Genomic DNA, 21,575 nt, shown 5'->3' with positions numbered 1-21,575 from the left:
GGCAAATTATTACAAAATACAGAAAAAAAATAAAGCTGATGATTTGATGAGGTTAGCATGACCTTGATTCTAAAACTACATGGACAGGGTATAATAAATTATAGTCATTTAATTTATTAACATGCATATTAAAAATTACATATAATTTTAGCTAATCAAATCCAGCTTGATGTTCTAAAAATTATTAACTAAAGTTTTTCCTAAGAATAGAATAATAGCTCAACATCAAGAGTCTACTAATAGTCATCACATTGACAGCTCAAGGACAAAATATATTACTATTTTAATTTCAATTAATATTTTATCTCCCAAAGTTACAGCAAATATTAAATTTTTAGAGAAAATTTTCATACATTTCCTTTAAGATTATAGTCATGACAAGATATCCCCAACCTATCACTACTGATGCTTAAAGTCAATGGAGGTCCTAGCCAGCAATATAATAAAAGAAGTTTAAAACACAAAAAGAATGTGTTTCTGAAGACAATTCTTTACATAAGAAACAACAATGGCCTTTGGCATAAATGAACAAATGATTCCAAAAATTCATACAGACTTGCGAGGGATACAGTATAGCCAAAACAATCCTGAAAAAGAAAATAGAAGAGCAAATAGACTTTCTGATTTAAAAACTGAGTAAAAGCTAAAACATTTGAAATCATATGGTACTGGCCTAAGGCCAGACACTGACCAGTGGAACTGACTTGAAAGTCCAGAAATACTCAAGAGAAACAGAATACTCAATTCAATACATAGTTCTGGAATAACTGGATATACACATACAAGGATGAAGTGGATCCTTACCTCACACCCTAGCTGAAAATCAATTTTAAAAGAATGAGACTTTTTTAGGGATGAAAAGATTTACTAGAAAGCTTTCAGATGAAAATACATAATAAACCTTTGTAATCTTGAATTTGGCAATGAATTGTTATATATTACATTGAAAGTTAAGCAATTACAGAAAACAGACAAATTCATCATCAAAATTTAAAACTTTTGTCAACTTTCAAGGGATTAGAATAAGTAAAAAGACAACTTGAGTCAGGTGCTGGTGGCTCATGCCTGTAATCCTACCTACTCAAGAGGTTGAGATCAGAGGGTGGTGGTTTGAAGCCATCCCAGACAGAAAAGTCCCAGCAAGACTCTTATCTCCAATTAACCACTCAAAAATGGGAAAGTGGTGCTGTAGTTCAAGTGGCAGAGAGCTAGCTGTGAGCACAAAGAGGGACAGCACCCAGGCCTTGAGTTCAAGCCCCACAACTAACCAAAAAAAAAAAAAAGACAACCTGACAAATGTCAAAAAAAACACAAAACTTCAAATGCTCTGATAAAGAACTTCTACTGAGAATATACAAGGAATTCTTACAACTCGGCTGTTAAAAAGATCAATAACTCAAAAAACAAGTGAAGAATCAACAAATCATTCTCAAAAGAAGAAATACAAATGGTAATTCTTGACATTTTTAGTCATCACAGAAATGCATCAAATTCACAGTGAAATGTCAGTTCATATCCAGTAGAAAAGGAAATAACAAGTGATGATAAGTAGAAAAATTGGAACTACATACAATATAGAACGTTTACGAGCAATATAATATAGAACAACTCAGGAATCCTGAGTTGTACTAAAATGTATGAAATAAAATGCAGCCTCATGGTCAATATTCCAAAGCCCATTAAGTTCCAAAGCAGGAGAACTAAAGATGACAAGCACATTCAAGGGAACACTGAAGGCTAGCAGCTATCTTATTACCTTAATACATGGCTAAATGTCTGTAACATTCTGATGCATTACAAAAGTAACTCCCAAAAGAAATGATAAAGAAATACTGCTTTTTAAAAGCTTAATAATAACAATAAAAATCACTTTCAGTAAAAGAAACCTTAGTCCAATGAAAATCAATGCTAAGTAAGTCCCTACACCACTAATATTCAATAATCTGTGAGTCAAAGACTTTTTAAAAAACACATGTACATAATACCTGTTTTTACCAGTAGGAATATATGTTTTATTAGATATCTGTTTATCAATTCATTTAACAAATATCTACTGAACACCTTCCATAAGCCAGTCTCTATTCTAGGTGTTAGAACTTCAGCAATAAAGAACATTTTTGCCCACCTGGAGATTCATAATGAAGTATATATTATATATTTTATGTATGTATTTGGTACTATACATATATTAGGTGACACTGTTAAAATGAGGCTACATGTCAACACTGAAAGAAACAGAAAAGCAAGGAAGTATTTGAAATAACGTATTTATTCTACAGGATGGATTAGAGGAAGTTGGTTACTTATTTTCCCTATAACATCTTAAAGACCAATAGATTATAGACAAAATTACTACTGGCAGAGAATGTTTAAAATAACAATAAAATATGACTATCATGTCATTTATGTGGTTAATATAGAATTAAAAGAAAGCCTGCAAAAAACACTATATGCATATACATATTCAAATGGAATTGGTGGCTAGGGGAAATTTTTTACCTTTATGTATGAATTGGTGTTTTTTAAACAAGAAAATACACAACTTTTAACAAAATGACATCAATTTTATATTAGTTAATTGACTTGTAATATTTCCAGCCAAAGCATAAGAATTGAAGGGAGGTAGAAATATACCATTTTTTTCCATATTTGAGAAAATTTAACAGAAAAGGATAAAGGATCACACTGTTAACTAGTGACTAGGATAATGAGTCCGCTCAGAATGAGCAGACTGGGGTATTAGTCATATGACTTTAAGACAAAGGATAAAAGAGAACTCAATAGGTTTTACTTCTGTGGCAACTACATACTCACAGAACAAACAAGCAAGATACGTAAGAATTAAAATTAAAGCAAGTTCCTCTGGAAAAAATCTGAAAAAGACACTTTGACATACTTAAACATGGCCATTTAATTTCTAACATTTAAAGCAATACATAATTATCAGGGTGTTTTTTTGACTGATATATTAAAACTTTATCTTAAAATGAAAAATTACCTTTCTTTTTTTTTAATTACCTTTCTTATAAGGTGGTTTTCAGTGTCTGCCACATATATAATGTTATCCACCATTGCTACACCCTGTGGAGAGTTAAAAGATGATTCTGAAAATATCCCATCTTTTCTTCCAGGATTAGGTCCTAAAAGACAAGATAGCCATGAGACATTTTTCCTTAAAGTGAGTACAAAGTAAACCCTTCCAAAGCAAAAATAAATCTATATTTAATGCTGAGACTTTTTTAAAGTAAATAACATGCTATTGCTTGCTCGTTACTAATCATTAAAATACTTCCCCAAATACCTATTTTTCTCAAGAGCAAGTTGTATTAACGACAAAGCTTACAGTACAATAGTTACTAGAGTGTTTCATTAGCACTTATCAGAAGCAAACAATTTTAAAAGTACTTTAAATACTTCTTACATAAACTAGAAATTTAAAAGTAATTTCAATCTTATATAGTATCTATATGCAATGATTTTTTAAATGATTTTGAAAGACAGGCTCCTTTGAGTAAAAAAAAAAAAAAGGAATTATATACTTTTTCCCTAGAAAAATACACATACTTAAGAGTGCTGCAAACAATCCTAGCTCTGACAAACATCCAAGCATTTCTTGAGTCAGGACGCCCAGGCTAGGCTGAGGATGCAGCTCAGCGGTAGAGGCTTGCCTGGCATGTCCAAGGCCTGTGTTTGGTCCTCAGCACTACTTCCCCACCTACCCCCACAAAAAAAGAAAAAAGAAAAACAAACAGGTTAAGATTCCTTCCTACCTATTAATTCACCTTGTCATACAGTCCAACAATATCTCATACACACTTTAAGAAAGATAAAGAGTAATTCTGGTCTAAATGGTAACCTATATCTCCCTTCTTGCCTTGGCTGTAATTCAGTCATACAGAGTATACATTAAAGTGCCTTCCAAGCAAGCATAAAGGAAAAAGAAATTAAAATCCATACACACACATATTTGATAAGACAGTAACTATGACAACCTTTTAGGAAACAAGATGGGACATACTGATACATTTTAAAACTATATTACTTAATCATTCCCTCCTTTTGAGATGGAGCTTTGTGGGTATTTTTGTTGTAAAGAGTTCAGATACTACATATTAATTAACAAAATAATTCTGTAATAAAGTTACAAGCCAAGGCAAGTCAACTCTCTATATTTACTTCAACTACTACTTTTACACTGCAAAACATGTCACAGAACAATTAGCAAACATTACCTCCAATACTGTATTGAATTTGGCCATTCTTCCAAACGACCAAAATTCTGTGATGTCCAGTATCTGCTATGACCAGTCTATTGGATGCACCATCCACTGCCACTTTGCCAGGAAACAGCAATGGTGATGGTGGCAAAGTGTCTTTGTAGAGTCTTATTCCAATCTTCTTATCTCTGATCTGCCCCCTGTCTTTGTAATACTTTAGAGCTATTGAAGTATACAAAAACAATTTATCTTTGTGTCCCTCTCCAATCAAAGAAAACAACATGTTTCCGCGGGGTCCAAGAATGACCAGAGTTGGCCAGCAGGAAACTTCCAGTTCTTGCCAAAGGCTGGCATCAGCATCATTAACCACAGGGTGTGTAATATTGTATCGGAGAACAGCACTCTTAATGTTTTCCAGGACTTTTTCATTTGGAAACTTAGCTGAGTGAACACCAACAACCAGAAGACCATCTGAAAGGGGAAGAACATAAATACTATAAAATACTAAATACCACTATCTATGCATTAAATTTTGGGTCATTAATAGAATCCATAGATTGAAAAATAGAACTACATTGGTATCTTTAACTGCATTAAAATACACATATAAGTAACTTAAAAAATTTAAACTGAATGACAATTTTGGTTTCTATATAAAATATATGATCAAATCCATATACTATTGCAGGATTATAACTATTATGCCTTTTAGAGAGATAAAGCTATTTAAAAAATATAATCTATGGGCTGTGAATATATCTTGTGGTTCAAGTCTCGACTAGGACATGCAAGGCCCTGGGTCTGATCCATAGCACCACCCAAAATAATAATAATAATAATAAAATCTGTTGTTTATTTTGGTGATACTGAGGTTTGAACTCAGGGTTCTGAGGTTGTTAGCAGGTCTTCTACCACTTGAGCCACATATACAGCCCTTAAAGTCTACTGTCTAATGAAAATGTTTCATTTTTTTCAACTTTCAATAAATCATTTAGAAATTCAGAATGACTATGACTACATTTTCTTTTTGAGTATTTATTATCATAGTATTCTCTTAAATTTTCTGACCTAACTTTCATCGGAGATTAACAAAATGATTATAATCTGTGTTCCCATAAATTCTTCAATTTATTTAAAATTCCCATCATACAGTTCTTAGAACAAACTTGTGAATAGAACTGCCAAAAATTTAAAAAAATTATTTCTTTTACCTAATCAATACCTTATTTCAAGAAGTTAGCTGGGTATGGTAGCCAATGTTTCTAATTCCAGTTACTCAGGAGGTAGAGATCAGGAGGATTACAGTTTGAAGCCCACCCAAACAAATAGTAATACCTCTATCTCAATAGACAAGCTGGAACTGGTGGTATATTCCCATTATCCCAGCTACGAAGAAGGCATAATTAGAAGGATTACAGTTCAAGAGCTATAGTTTTAGTGGTAGAGAGCCTACCTAATCAAGTGGAAGGGTCTCGGTTCATATCCCAAACTACTTAAAAAATGGAGAAGTGGTTGGCTGGGTTTGAATGAAAAGCTCAATATTACTACCAAGGTAGAAGTAATAAATTCAAACATACCTATAAATATACCTATCAAACTACTCAATCAGCATGAAGATCAAATAAAACCACACAATTTCTTCAAACCAAAACAAAGGCACACACACGATTGTTTGAGGGTTTAGTGCACAAAAGTGGGTAAATTATAGTAGGGTCAAACTGAGAAAATCCTACCATATGATTGTAGGGTTCTAGCTGACCCTCTAATGCCCCTAGTTATGTCCTACTGTCATGCAGATGGCTAAGATTCCATCTGCACTGCTAGCCCAAAGAGCCAGGGAAGCTGGAGAGTGTGGAAAAAGCCATTCTCCACTTAGGAGTTCACATACTCTCCAGGCTTACTAGCTCAACCTCTAAACACCACACATGAGACAAAACCAAAAATATGTAGCAAATGCTTAGACAACTGGGAACTGAATTACTGAGTTAACAGGAGAGACAATGGAAGATGAGTAGAACTTACCAAATGAATGACTACTGAAATAAAACTATCAATATTCTCGACTGGACTGTAACAGAACCCCAAGTCTATATACAGAACATTTCAATGTTCAGTAAACAAATCAAAACCATCTGACACTTATAGAGCAAGGTAATGTAACTTACTATCAAAGAAAAAAAAAACACAACACCATAATCAAAAGACATCTGACAAAACCCAGAACCTATTTTATTTGGCAAAGACTACAGCAATTATAACTGTGCTCCATAATAAAGGAAAATATATATGAGATGAATGAAAAGACAGGAAACATAAACAGAAGAATAGTGACCACTAAAAAAATTTAAAACCTTAAAACTGAAAATAAACATTTGAAATAAATTCACTGAATGAGCTCAATGGCAAAAAGGCACAGAGATCAAAGAACCCTTCAGGTAGTGCAGGAGAAATGACCCAAGCTAAAGAACACACAAAAAGGAGACCGAATGAAATGAACACATCAGTCATCTGTGGAATAGTCTAGACAGCTACAGTGTAAATGCAATACCAGAAGGATAAGAGAAAGAAACTGAAGCAGAATAATGCCTAAATTTCCAAAATTTGGTTAATGATTTAAAATCAGAGAATTCAGGGTCAACATATGGCAAATAAAACCAAAATTTCAAAACATGTCTAGACACATCATAATCCAACTGCTTAAAACTGAAGATTAAGTACAACAAAGACAGAGAAAAAGATTCCCAGTGTGGGTGCCTGAGGACTGGAGGGGTGTGGTGGGAAGGAGTGGTGGTAAACTTGTTGTAAAGGATATTCCTTAACCTCTCTCATTATGTTTTCTCATCTGTGACATGAGAGAAATGTCAGTGACTGCCTCCTAGGTCAGGTAGACTGAAAAATTCACATAAGGCATTTATAATAGTGCCTATGTGTGTAGAAATACCTCAACAATTTGGTCATTACCATTTTTTAAAGCTGTTAAGTACAAAGATAACCAAGTAAGAATACAAATGTCTATAAATGCTAAAAACAGTATAATAGAGTAACCAAAGAAATCCCATATTGAGAACCAGAACAAATGTAACAATATACATAATATTCAGATGGTTATACACAATATTCAGATGAATACATATGAATGGGCTGGCTCATCCATTAAACAAAAAATTATTTGGACAAACTATGTAAGACATTCGTCTAAACAAGAAAATCTAAAAGGCTAAAGATAAAGAAGTAGGTAGCAAACGAGCTCAAGGAAACACAAGCACTGCAGGTACTTCAGTTTCTCCCTCAGCTTCTCTAGCGCCTGAGCCAGGTGAGTGTCTAGGTCCACAATAAATGCACGAACACAATAAATGATCTCATTAAGCAAGCAGAGCCCTACATACGCTCCAATTCATGTTCTATTTGGTCTTTGCCTTCTTCATGTATCTTCTTTTTTAACTACCTTAACTTGCCATCTGCAATCTGAGCTCCTGGTCCCAGAAGCTACAGCTCCATACTTACCTACAATTATTCTCCTACTACTTCTCAGTACTCTTAGTTGTTTTGCTTCTCAGATCAGATCAGGACTAATACACAAACTACCACATCTTCATCTTAGTCGTGACTTATATATACAAAATCTTCAACTCTCATGGGCAGTTTTCCTAGCTACCCCATATTGGATGAAGCTCTCCTAACCAGAAAAGGCACATGTGACAGTATTTTTGAGTTCTTGGATAAACTGTTTTTTATAGGCATTAATGGACAAATGATTGGCTGTGATAGTCCTGATTTGCACATCTTTAGACTCCTGAAATGCTGCCTGGCCTTATGTTATTTGTGAAGTCTAGTTTATGTCTGTTTGGAGGTCTCAAAGTCCTTTTTTTTTTCCCCCAGTCTTTGAAGTCTAACAGTTTTATTTGGGCTAATTTTCCCTGATACTCAACATGCCCTTTCAACATGTAGATTCAAATTGCTCTCATTTCTACCACTTTTTTTTTTTTTTTTTTGCAGGTGGCCGGGGAGGTGGATTTTAATTACAGACATTAGTTTTGGTTGGTTGTTCTGATTTTCTTGAGGTATCCAAGTAGTCTTATGTTGGCCCTCTTTTGCCTGTCTGCCAGTGTAATCATTTTCTCCCTACACTTTTTAAACTTCTTTGTTTAGCTCAGTTTCATTCTCAAGGTTTTCCTCTCTGCTTTGTTTCAACTGTCCCTTACTACGTTCCATATGAGTTTATTGTCCCCTGAGCATTTTGTAATTCAGTTGTTGCTAATAAAATTTGGAACTTGTTTTTCTTTCTGGAGTTCAAACAACACAAACATTTTTTCCTTTTTTTCCTCCTTTTTAATCTATTTCTTAGTTATACATTCCTGATTCAAGTCAATTTTCATTATTCCTAAATGCTGTTTGTAGACATTGAATCCAGCAAGGAGCACTGTGTTATATCATGTTCTTTGGTCAATTTTGTCACTTTTTAAATGAATTTTTTTTAATTCAAATTTTATTTTAAAGATGGTGCACAGAGGGGTTGTTACAGTTAATAAATCAGGTAATGAGTACATTTCTTTTTAACAGTGTTACCCCCTCCTTCTTTTTCTTTCACTCCTCTCACCCAAGTTGTAAAATTCATTTCCAACATTAAATGCCTAGAGTATCACTGCTGAATTGGTTTACCCTCTGTCCCATTGTTTCTATGATTCCTCTTCCCTTCTCCAAATAAAATAAAATTATATAAGACAAAGGGTACAAAAAAACAACAACAAAACAGTGATATCAGGGAATAAACCAAAGGGAAAAGAAATAGCTGCAAACAGTACAACAAAAAAATCTTCATTTTCATTTCTTGAAGTTCATTTTGATAAGCATCATTTTATATGTTCATATACACATAGCTATTGAGTTATTGGGGTCCTGAGAGTTTTCGTGTAAGCTTTTTACATGAGCTTTGTCATGGATGGGATCTGCTTTGTTCCTCTTCATTTATGGGCACGGTTCCTAGTTTGAGAGCGCCCTCTTCTGACAGTTCTTTTTACCGTGCACCTTCACTTAGGGGTAACATCCTCGAAGCCAGGGGTTGGTAGGCCTTTCTCTTTTGTTTCTGCTGGACCCTCTTCTATTTTATTTACTTCTGTCCTTACAGAGGTCTGGCTCCAAGGAAAACCACATGATGATCGCCCCAAAACAGTGCTTCTCTGAGATTTCTAATTTTAGTCTTTATCGTGCTAATAGTTGGTGCTATGATGTAGTACATCTAAGTCTTTGCAGAGTACTTTGAACTTTGTACTCGAGTTTCTCTTTCTGGGGCAAAGTACTTTGCCCAGTCCTCCAACCATTCTTCTTTCTTCATGGAGCCTGTGAAGCTTTCTGTTCCTATTTTCAGCACCCACAGACTTGATGTAGCAAGTCTTTTAATTGGAATGTAGTTTTTCTCCAATCACATGTGATATAAAGGCCATGTACTATTCTGTCTTCTAGTACTGTGAATGCAAGTCAAGTGTTATTTCTGTTTGGAGAGGGCAAGTAGAGAGATACAAAATTAGGTGGTCACCATTTTCCTTACCTTGAAATAGTAGACTCATTCCTTTTTTTTGTAGTTGCTGTTTTAAACACTGTTTGTAACTGACTAAAGCAATTTGGTATTTTTATTGTGAATTAAATACTTGTAACTGAGTACTAAAACCAGCCTTTTATGTAATGGAGGAACACAGCAGCATTTCCAGTAGAAAGAGGAACAAGGCAAAGGTGTTTGCTGCCATTTCCACTACTATCTGACGAGTGGGGGTTTAGCTAACATAATTACACAATTAGAGCCACAAGAATTGGAAATGTTTTGTATGTAGATGAGATAACAGTATATCAGGGAAATTCTAGAGAATAAGTTATATACAGAAGAGATAGGATATGAATACTAGAGAAACATTTATTTATACCTATCTACTTATCTATGAATACACATCATCATCATCATCATCTAGTGTATCACTATATTTTATCTGCCTATCATCACTAATACCACCACCATCAATACCATCATCTTATCTGTCATGATAAATCACAAAGACAATTGGTAAATATCTATTCCTCCCATTTTTTGTCTTAAGAATCTTAATTTTAGTAGTCTTAATAATACTCATTTTTCTCAAAGTGATTTTGCTTTCCATTAAGTATACGTAATAAAAATGCAAGTATAAGATTCTTCCCTGTGTGAATTTATTTCCAAAACAAAGATTAGAACTAAGCCACTTAAAAGAAAACACAAAAGGAAAGAAGACAGAAGGAAGAAGACAGGAAAGTAGGTAGGGAAGGAAAAAACAAACATATTCCAAATTGTAATTGTTTCTAAAATATCAGCAATAAAATAACTTTCAAGAATAAACCATTTTTAAAGCTTCAAAGGTCTTATTTTTCAGAAAAGTATACAATTAGGTACACAATTAGACTTTACTATAATTGATTCCAATTGGATTTACAATAGAAAGTATAATCCTATAATAATTTAGCAGGTAATCATACAGGAATCTAGGATGAGAGTATTTGAGACATATTTAGACATTAAAAAAATAATAAACTGTAGACTAAAACATTCTGAGCTCTAAAAGGCAGGCGTGAGTTCCAGACAGAAAAGACAAGAAGCTCATGCCAGGCATGGAAGGTGTTATGGCTCACAGTTGTAACAGCAAGAGCAACAATGACATGGATGAACTGTAGGAAAGCCAAGGAGACTACAATGGCTTGGGAAAGAGGTAAAGAGCAGAAAGAGAACTAGGAAGTTCCTTTTTAGACTAAGAACAGTAGAAACATTGAACACATTTGAACATTAAATTGAAGCAAGTATCAGAAGCAAATTCAAAAGACCATAAAAATGGACAGGCTAATGCCTGTCTAAACTCCCTAAGAAATATGCCATAAATTGGCCAATATTTTCCTAGGACCTTAACTATTTAAGAACACAAGATAATAGAGTGCTAGAAAAGAATATAAAGCAAGTATAGAATAATTAGCCCAGCTGCCTGAAACACCTACCTATCTATCGTATTGGCTCTTGCCTGGTATCTGGGCACAAAAACTAGGGGAAACTTCCTGCCATACTGAGAAATGGTAAGAGTGGCTTACTGCCTGTCAGGAACTTTAGAACATGGCCATCAAGAAGTTATCTACGTGACTATTCCAAATAAAATCCCTGGGACCTGAGCCTCTAATAAGGGACCTACGCTTCTAATAAGAATTAGATGTGTCCCATGTGGCTCCGCTGAGACATGACTTGGGAATCTTGTCCTCCAGTCTCCCCTGGATGTAACCTCAGGCATGCTTTTCCTTCCATAGTTTGTCTGCACACACTATGGCCCTGAATAAAACTCTTCATGGAATCCTGAGTCCTCCTAATGAATTACTGAATTGTATCACAATGGAAACTCTGACACAAAGTAAAATTATGTACTAAATCACTTAAGACTGTTTCATAAAAAAGTTGAGTGTATTTTTTTAGTTTTTCAAAAGTATAAAACAGGAAAAAAAGCACATACTACAGAATATTAGTATTTAATCAATAAAAGTCAGATTTTGTTATACATTGATAAATACCTAACAATCACACAGTAAATACACAAAGTTTTCCTAATAAATGTTTTCTCATGAAATGAGTGCTTTGTTTTAGATAATAGCCATTGAGCTAAATTTGGGTACCATATATCATTAATATATACAGTATAAATAAACTTTAAAAAATTTAAGTAGAAAAGGAAAAAAAAGACACCAAGGGACTTAATCAGTTTAATATAAATATGTACTAAATTATTAACAACCTAGGACAAAAGGCAAAAAAGACACCAAGGGACTTGGTCAGTTTAACATAAATACGTACTAAATTACTAGGACATTATTTTCTTTAAAAAATGTTAATTCCAGAAAATGAAAAACAGAGGGTTTTTTTTGCTGTTTTTCTTTCTTTTTTGTTCTGTATGTTTGTTCATATGTCTTTGGGAGTGGAAGGGAAGGCACAAAATTAGAAGGACAAAGGGTAAATAAATACACTGGAGACACTGTTGAAAACAGACTATAACTTGTGGGTGGGATGGGAGGGAAACACTGGGAGACAGTGAGGAAAGAGGTGACATTGTCCAGTAAGAAATGTACTCTTTACCTGACTTATATAACTGTAAAACCCTCTGTAATCACCTTTATAGTAACGATTAAAAATTTAAAAAACCATGGAAACATCAGAATAGCTTATTGCTATCAAGCACTGTTTTAAAACTCATGAGTATTTTCTATGTGCTCCTGGGAAATAATACAGGTCATTACTGAAAAATCACAACTTAAAGTTGGTAACAGAGGAGAGAAGATAGTTTTTAAGTTGACCCTCTTTCAAGGTGTTTTAAATTAACAAGCAATTCTCCCTTCAGTTGAGGCCTTTTGGCTTGTAGTAAAATGAATCGCATATTCCAAGGAATTTCAAATACACTCCTGACTTTAAGAACATAAATAGGACTATTTCAGATATGTTCTGAATGTATCAGATAGTAACAGGAGACAGCTCCAAGAGAGCAAATTTAACTTTCCTGTGATGTCTTGGGTACGTCTCCTTTTGTGAATATGAATTGACTTATCTTTTCATAACATAAACCAGGATTTTCATGTCATAGCATATTACTGCAATTTTTGTGGGTTTTTTTTTTTTTTTGGTCAGTCATGGGGGTTGAACTCAGGGCCTGGGTGCTGTTCTTAAACTCTTGCTCAAAGTTAGTGCTCTAGCACTTTGAGCCACAGTGCTACTCCTTCTGTGAAGTTATAATGTTGAAATTACTTCAAGGCTTAAAATTTTATTCCACAAACAATATTCTAAGAGCCAACTGAAGAAAAACAAGGCAGTCTCTCAGATTACAGGATCACTGGAACAAATGAGCTATTAGGATAACAAAGTACATTCAATGGCATGCTAATAAGCTAGCTCTTTGATTTCAGAGTGATATTAAAAACTCAAATTTTAAAACTCCCCTGGCTTATACATGTTGCTATCCACAATGAAAATATTCTCATTAGGGACTAAGTTAAGCTTATAACTGGCTCGTATTCAAATTCTAAAACTTAACCATTGCTCTCACTAGTTTGCAGGATTCTGTACTGACCCACCACCCCAGTCACAAATCTGCCCTTATAATATTCATTTTAAAAACAGGGGTGAAGCCCCATGATTGTGTTTTTACAGGGTTTTCTATAGAACTGGCTGCTTAGCTTTTTTGGGGGGGTCAGTTGTAGGGCTTGAACTTTGCAGAGGCTTGGGCACTGTCCCTGTGCTCTTCAGCTCAAGGCAAGCGCTTATCACTTAAGCCACAGCGCCACTTCTGGTTTTCTAGTGGTTTATTGGAGGTAAGTCTCATGTACTTTCCTGCCCAGGTTGGCTTTGAACCATGATCCTCAGATCTCAGCCTCCTGAGTAGCTAGTATTACAGGTGTGAGCCACCAGCGCCCAGGTGCTTAGCATTTTTAAGTGTACTAATTTCACAATGTTCACATTGTGTAGTCATCAACTCCATCAATCTCCAGGACTTGTCATCCTGCAAAACTGAAGATACACTCACTTGTAAGTCTTCAATCCCCCCGCCCCCCCCTCCCCCCACTCCTTGTAACCATGGCTACACTACTGGCTTTTTCTAGGAGTCTGACCATTCTAAATACCTCTTGTAAGTGGACTTGTACCGTATGTCTTTTTATGATTGGCTTTTATCAATTACCATGACATTTGCAGGGTTGTCAAAACTTCCTTCCTTTTTTGAGTACTAATCCACCGTGTGCACATACTACATTTTCTATATCATTCATCCATCAGTGGACACCACAGTTGCTCCTACATCTTTGCTATTGTAAATAATGCCATTAAATATGTCTGTTCAGATTTTCTATTTCTTCATGGTTTAGTCTTGGTAGACTTTGTGGTTTTAGAAATTTATCAGTCCCCCCACCTCAGTTATGCAATGTCTAGGCATGCAACAGCTTGTATTGCTCTTCTAATCCTTTTTATTTCTACGGAATTAACAGTAACTTCCCCACTTCGGTTCTTGATCTTAGTAATGGGAGTCTTTATTTTACCTTAGTTCATCTAGCTAGGCTTATCAATTATGTTGATGTTTTCAAAGAACTTCTTTCAGCCTGTATTATTTTTCTATTATCAAGTATTTCTTTCTGTTCAAGTATTTATCATTTTGTTCCTTGTTAGCTTTGGGTTTATTTTCTAGTTCCTTACAATGTAAGTTAGATTGCTGATTTGACAAAATTCTTTTCTTTTTGATCTGAGCATTTATAAATCCCACCCTAAGAATGCCTCTGTGTGCCATAAATTTTCATTCATCTCTTAGCATTTTTTAATTTCCCATATGAGTTCCTCTCTGGTCCACTAGATGTTAAAAGAATAGGCTTAATTTCCAAAATTTTTGAAGATTTTCCAGTTTTCTTTCTAGTACTGATTTCTACCTTTATTCCAGTGCAATCAGGAAAGATCCCCTGTATATCATCTATCTTGGAATATTTACCGAGACTTAATTTGTGGCCTAACATATGCTGTAAGCTGGAAAACGTACTATTTTTACTTGAAGAGAAAGTATATCCTGATGCTGTTAGTCTGTATGTGCCTGTGAGGCTTACTGTTGTTCAAGTTCTTTATTTCCTTGGTGTTTATTCATGATTGAGAATGGGATATAGTCTCCTCCAACTACTGCTTAGAATTGTTTATCTCTTCTTCAATTATTTTTTTTGCTTTGTATGGTTTTCACCATCTTTTATTAATAAGAGTTCATAATTTATGTCTTCTTGTAATCAAGTTTTATTAATACATAACCTTTCTTCTTTAATAGACACAGTCCTGCTGCTTAGTTTCTACCTTTCCAGAATTCTTTTCCTACTTACTGAGCATTTTACTTCTTAATGAATGGTGATTACAATGGCGGGGGATTACAAGGGCCCTCTGGCAGAAGTGAGTAAATTTGCTTCAGATATGGGATTTGCCAATTAAATTATTACAGTCATGTAAGAGTGATTTTAGGTAAGGAAATGGTTAGCTCAGTGTACAGTGCCTTTCTGAAACCCAATCTTATTATGTCTCCCTCCCAAAACAAACACAGCAAAAAACATCTCCACATCTTAAAGAAGAAAAACTCTAAATTATTAAGAATGATACATGATGCTCTTTGTAATACAGTCCTCTCCTGACTACCTTTGTCTCCTTTCTCTCTTACTATAAATTTTTATACTCTTGCCGCATTCAAATACTGGCCTGTTCCTGAACTAAGGATCCTACTCTCTGGGTATCTATGCTTGTTTACCTGACCCTTCCTCTGTCAGGAGTATCCAACCAGTCTGTTTTCATTTCTAGCTTCAGCCACTCATTTTTCCATTTCTGCCTCAATTCTCTAGGTCTCTATGAGAAATCTTTTCCAATACGAATTATAGGTTTTTTTAGTGCTAGTCCTGGGAATTGAACTAAGGACCTAGGTACTGTTATTGAGTGTTTTAGCTTAAATCTAGCACTCCACCACTTAAGGCATAGCTTCACTTCTGGCTTTTATGGTGGTTAACTGGAGATAAGAGTCTCACTGACTTTCTTGCCTGAGGTGTATTTGAACTGTGATCCTCAGATCTCAGCCTCCTGGGTAGGCAAGATTACAGGCATGAGCCACTGGCACCTAGCTGAGTTAGTGCTTTTTATTCAAATTTGTTACATATTTCCTCAGCAATTAGCAGGGTATCACACATATATGTTAGTAAGTGTGCTAGCTTCAGTAGAAAGCAGACATTTAAAACCTAGGGAATAATAAAATACCCTTACTTCTGAAATCCAGAGAAATGAGTTCTGGAAAACATGATTTTCTTATTGGGAATATTTTTGATATGGGGAATATATGAATTCCCAATAAATCTTCTGATTGGTAATTTTAAGATACAATCTATTACAACTCAAAAGCATCTAAAGTTTAAATTGCATTTTCGATTTGTAAGATACCCTTGTCTTTGTCTATAAATTCTATTCTCCTCTAGACTCACCCAATCAGTGGCCCTATCTCTTTTTATCCATTCCTAGAAACTGCTTCAGTTCTTTTAAACTAAACAGAACAGTTTCTTCAACTCCACTTATTCCCATGCTGTTTTTAGAAAGAAGTAAACAAGGAAAAGAAGAATCTGATAACTTTTCAAACGTTTCCAGCAAATAGTAAGTATAATCTCTTCCATCTTCAATATTCCTAATGCCCTTAAGAGGATTTCCTAATGTGCTTTGGAAAATGTTAACTGTAACAAATAATTTTTTAATGAAGCAGGGTCAAGAGAAATTATGTTATAATAGTTTGCATTCCACTGTAGTTCATGTCATTCCATGTTAATGGAAGCCTAATCACATTTCTTAATAAGAACTTTAAACCTTTACATCACAGTGATAAGCATAAAATTAGGGTCAGAGATTTTTCTTTTTTGAAGAACAAATATAGATAAGCCTAGACATGTAAAAACAACAACAACAACAACAACAAAAGACCTTTTAAGATACCTAATCATGAAGAAGTAATTTTTGTTCTAATCCTCAGATATAAAATAAATCCTAAATCCTGGTTCTTAATTAGGCACACCATTTATCAGGAAGTTTAACCCTTCATGAAAAGGCACATGAAAGCCAAGTGTGGAAATGCTCTTGAATGGCTGAGATAGGGGGATCATGAGTTTGAGGCCAGTTGAGACAGTAGACCTGTCTCAAAAACACAAAAGAATGAAAGTAAAGACACAGAGCCCTTAATTCACAAATTAGAGATGACTTCTTGAATCACTGAAGTCTTGCCCAACGTCCACTCTCCTATGAGCAAATGTGTCAGACACCCTTCCAGTGCTTGCCGGACAGTCTGTGGGACAGGAGTCAAAAAGCAGATACCTTGGTCAGAGTATGTTTGCTCTAAGGCGTGGAGATCAGGCAATAGGTGAATACAGTTTATGCAGCAGTAGGTGAAGAAATCAAGGACGACCACTTTTCCACATAGGTCTCTGTAGACAGAAATGGGCTCTTCTGTATTCAGCCACTCTAAACCTGAAATGTACACAAAATAATTACAATACTTAAAGAAAACAACAAAGATATGATTATATAAAACTTTTCATTGATGTGAGTCTCTTTTTTCTAAGACCAAGACAAATGGTTAAAACACCTTAAAAGATAACACAATCTAAAGTCTATGGCAGTTCTACCAACAAATCTGAGACGTAGAGGACAAGGAGATATTTTCATGACTGCAATAAAATGTGTATTTGTGATTTAAGGAAGAGACCAAGAAGGATGGAAGGGAGTAGGAACAGGTTGGGGAAATAAGAGGTTGAGGATGGAAAAGCTGCTATTACAAAGATGTCTGCAAATGTGGGAGACAAGAAAAAGCTACTAAATACTTTCAGAAATAGTGTATCCATCTCTATGTGAGGGTGGTAAAATCACAGTTAAAATAAGGGAAAATATCAAATATTAAAATGATCTAAGTGCAGGGGCTGGGAAGGTGGCTCAGTGGTAGAGCGCTTGCCTTGCATGCCTGAGGCCCTGGGTTCAATTCCTCAGCACCATATAAGCAAAAAGAGAAAAGCTGGAAGTGGCGCTGTGGCTCAAGTGGTAGAGCGCTAGCCTTGAGCTGAAGAGCTGAGGGACAGCACCCAGGCCCAGAGTTCAGGCCCCATAACCGGACCCAAAAAAAAAAAATGATCTAAGTGCATATCTAATTAGGTATGAATGGGGCACTGACAATAAAGGTCAAGCTTAAAAATAGCTGAGAAATGACTAAACATCAAAAAAGGAGCAAAATATATGTACAGATCAGCATGCAAAATGTATCAGACAGGCTCAGAAGAGGCTGAAATGTTCTGGAGCTAGATGAGATCCTAAATATAAAACAAAGCATTTTAAATGAGACCTTAGAAGCTGCATTAATATTGACAGTCACACTCCTTTCCCTTCAAAGAAAAATAGAATCTCATTAATCTGTACTTTTCTAAATTAGAATTTATAATTACTTGACTATGATTCAAAATTTTAACACTGAAGATTTTGTTAAATTAATATCAAAAGTACAAGAAATCTAATCAATTTGACAAATCAAAGATAGTAAGTTTGTTGCTTATAAGTAAATAATTATAGCTATTAGTAATTATATTGTGATGCAGATATTTGGAAATACTTTATAATGACGGAAAGCCACAGTTGAGCAGAAAGAGTAAATATACAGCCCTTATCTGGAGTAGATACATTCTAAGACCCTCAGCAATGCCTAAAACTGCCACCAGAGCTGAATTGTCCGCCTTAAACCCTTCTCCGTATGATGTAATTACTTGCCATGCACTGTGGCCCTATGTGACTTGAGGGATAGCAAAACTTGAGGGACTTGAAATTTTTCTTCTTCACAATCTGAAGGATCCCAGATCCCAGGAACCTCAGCATATGATTTTTTTTTCTCTTTACAGAGTGGGGATCTTCCACTTTTTCACTTAAAGGAAGTACTGTGGCTCCTCTTTGCCAGTATCACTGCTCTTGAGCTTTAGGGCCATCATGAAGTATCCTGAGGGTTCGCTGAAGCCAGTGGTAAGACTACGCTGGGCCTGAAATCCCAGCAACTATTGGGTGACTAACACGGGTAGCATAGGTATGCTGGGGGGGGGGGGTGATTCATATCACTGGACAAAGGGATGACTCATTTCTAGGGCAGGACACCGTGGGAACTACAGAATTCCATCATACTCCTAGAATAGTGCTGAATTAGAAATTGTTTCTTTCTAGAATTTTCCACCTACTATTTTCAGACTAGTAGGCCAGATTGAAACCACACATAAGTGAGGACTAATGTATTAACAACCAATAACAGAAACTGGAGTTACTAAAACAGAATTCTTGGAGAACAACAACAACAAAACCCTTCAACAGAGTTAGCATTTTACCAAATAATCCCAACTGGCGACTTCAGGATACAGTGAATTCTTAATCATCTATTTTGATAAGTGTTAATTATATGCCACATCAAATGATACAGAAGTACAAACAACTTCTAATTAATGTATATTTCACATCTTAATTGTAAGGTACTGTATATATGAGTCTGTCTTCTATGACTTTTCTCTAAACTAACAAGGGCAACTTAGGTTGAGGGGCTGAGAAAAGAGTTGTTACTTGCTAAAAATCACAGGGATAATGAAAGAAGTAACAAGAATTTAATCTCAGGTCTGCCTGAATCTATCCAGTATAAAGCATGGCCTCCCACAAACTTACTTATTCTTTAAAAAAAAAAAAAGTATGTGTGTGTGTGATATTTTCTTGGTTTATCAATAAACTATAATCAAGAAGTCATAAACCTAACTTTATCTCAATTACTGTATGTTTTGTTCACTTTTTGCACTCTGTCCCTAATAATCAGGTCTAGCACAACATCAGACATGTCAAACACAAAGCCTGATTATACATGGTATGACTTAAGAATCAGAGAGATCAAAAGTAATGGTAATAAAATATGACCCATTCATTGTAAATACAAACAAGACTGGAAAATAAGAACACGCCCTCAAATTCTAACTGGTAGCCAGGTTGTCTCTAACAAGAGACATATAATTACAAGCTTTTTACAAAGCATGTGTACGGTTACACTGATATTCATAACGTTTTGAGGTTTCTTGGATGGGATAAGCGTTCACGTCTCTAATTCTTTTCTAAGAATTGATTCATAATGGAAAAAAAGAAACCCTTCTCAAGGTGAGTACAAAAGGCCTAGAAAGACACCCAAGCCTCTGTTGTCAGGTTCTGATACACCTCGCATGAGATAACCCAACCCCACCACAACCAACCCATTAAGAATACATGGGTTTCAGTGTCATGCCAGGACAAATGCCAACACCACCAGCAGGCTAAACAATGCCACTCCCAACCAAACAAGGGAAAGAACGGTTTCATTTCAAACTGCACTGCTGGGAGTATCTATTCCCTCGTGTTCCAAAGGCTCACACAGCACAGAATTCAAACCCTTATAACAAGCTATATAAGAGATTCTAACTTGAAGGGGTAGGGGGTGGGGGGAAAGTCACAGAAGTTTCACAACTCTGAAATGTAGGAATCCAAGAAGGCCTAGGGGAGCAGCAAACCTGGGGTCTGTAGCCTGCAATTCAACTCTGGCAGCTATTTAGTTCCCCCCACCCCCCACAACCAGGTGCCTCGGTTTCCCTAACTGTAATGCAAGACTAACAACACCTCACTGGCTTGTAGGGAGGGCTCAGCAGTGTTTGGAATTGTAGAATTGTAGATGGCAGGTAAAAACCGATGGGCAGGAGGCGGCGGAGGCGATGAGGACGACCCAGGGATGGACGGGGGGGGGGGGGGGGGGGACTAGGCCGTGTCATGTCAATCATCTGGACGTCAGGCCCGGGCGGGACCCCGCCCCGCAGAAACCCACCTCTGGGGGCGGAGCCCGCGGGGGACCCGGGGGGCAGCAGCGCTGGGGTCGGCGCGGGCCGCCCCCCACACACACCCGAGGAAGAGGGGGGGCCCGGGAGCAGCCCCCAGCCCGCCGACGCCGACCCCTCACCTTCCGGGAACTCGGGCACCGCCAGGTCCTGCTCCCAGCCGTCCACCTTCTGCAGATACTGGTAGACCAGGTCGCCCTTCTCCTGCTGGGTGACGGCGTCCAGCAGGGCGTACTCCAGCGGGGTCTGCGCGGGCAGCAGGCCCGACAGGCCGGGGCCGCGCGCGCCCGGGGCCGCCATGGCTTCCGGGGCCTGGCGGACGGGACCTGGCACTCCCGGCCCTTCCGCTGCGGCGCGGCGCCCGCACCGCACCGCACCCCGCCGCCGAGGCGCTCCCGTCGCCTTCCCGAGGCGTGCGTTCGAAAGCCAAGGCCCACACGACGGCAATTCGCGGGCACGTAATTAAACGCGCGTCCAGCGCACCCCGCCCCTCCCGGGCCGCGCGCGCCGCCGCCGCCGCGGCGTCTGGATGTTCGCGTCGCCAGATTCGACAGGGACGCGGCCGTGGGGGCCACGCGGAGGGACCCGTCCCGACCCCTTCCGCTCTGGAAACCGGAGCGTTCAAGAGCAAAAGTAGGGACAATAGAACAGCAGGACTTACAAGGACACAGTGGGCATCTAAAACACATCTTAGGAGCCCGTGATTGTAGCGGCATCGGCCGATTCGACACGGCCCGCGGCCGCAGGCGCGTCCCGCTGAGGCCGGCCAGGTACCGGCGAATTGGGGTCCGGCGCGAACGAGGAGAGCTTTAAAGGTTGGGAATGGCTGGCCAGGGGCCTTGGTTTGTTCACAGATAGGGTGTTGGGTGCCCCCGACGGGGCCGAAAGTGCGGGCGCGGAGCCGCAGCCGGCCGGGCGGGA

At 37.2% G+C, this 21,575-nt stretch overlaps 1 protein-coding gene across 1 annotated transcript in view; it reads right to left on the bottom strand.

The window, feature by feature from the left end:
- Positions 1 to 20,960, bottom strand: part of Nhlrc2 (NHL repeat containing 2) — a 51,024-nt gene extending 30,064 nt beyond the window's left edge. The window contains exons 1-4 of the mRNA XM_013017728.1: positions 20,777 to 20,960; positions 17,110 to 17,262; positions 4,233 to 4,688; positions 3,019 to 3,140 (exon numbers count right to left, since the gene is read on the bottom strand). Coding sequence (XP_012873182.1) covers positions 3,019 to 3,140; positions 4,233 to 4,688; positions 17,110 to 17,262; positions 20,777 to 20,954 — 909 coding nt within the window. The 5' untranslated portion in view covers positions 20,955 to 20,960. The remainder of the gene's footprint in view (positions 1 to 3,018; positions 3,141 to 4,232; positions 4,689 to 17,109; positions 17,263 to 20,776) is intronic.
- Between the last annotated feature and the right edge of the window lie 615 nt (positions 20,961 to 21,575).

Source organism: Dipodomys ordii, unplaced genomic scaffold (genome assembly GCF_000151885.1).
Source record: "Dipodomys ordii isolate 6190 unplaced genomic scaffold, Dord_2.0 Scaffold36, whole genome shotgun sequence".
NCBI lineage: Eukaryota > Metazoa > Chordata > Mammalia > Rodentia > Heteromyidae > Dipodomys > Dipodomys ordii.
Note: the sequence above shows the minus strand (reverse complement) of the source record. Positions and strands in the feature narration are given on the sequence as shown.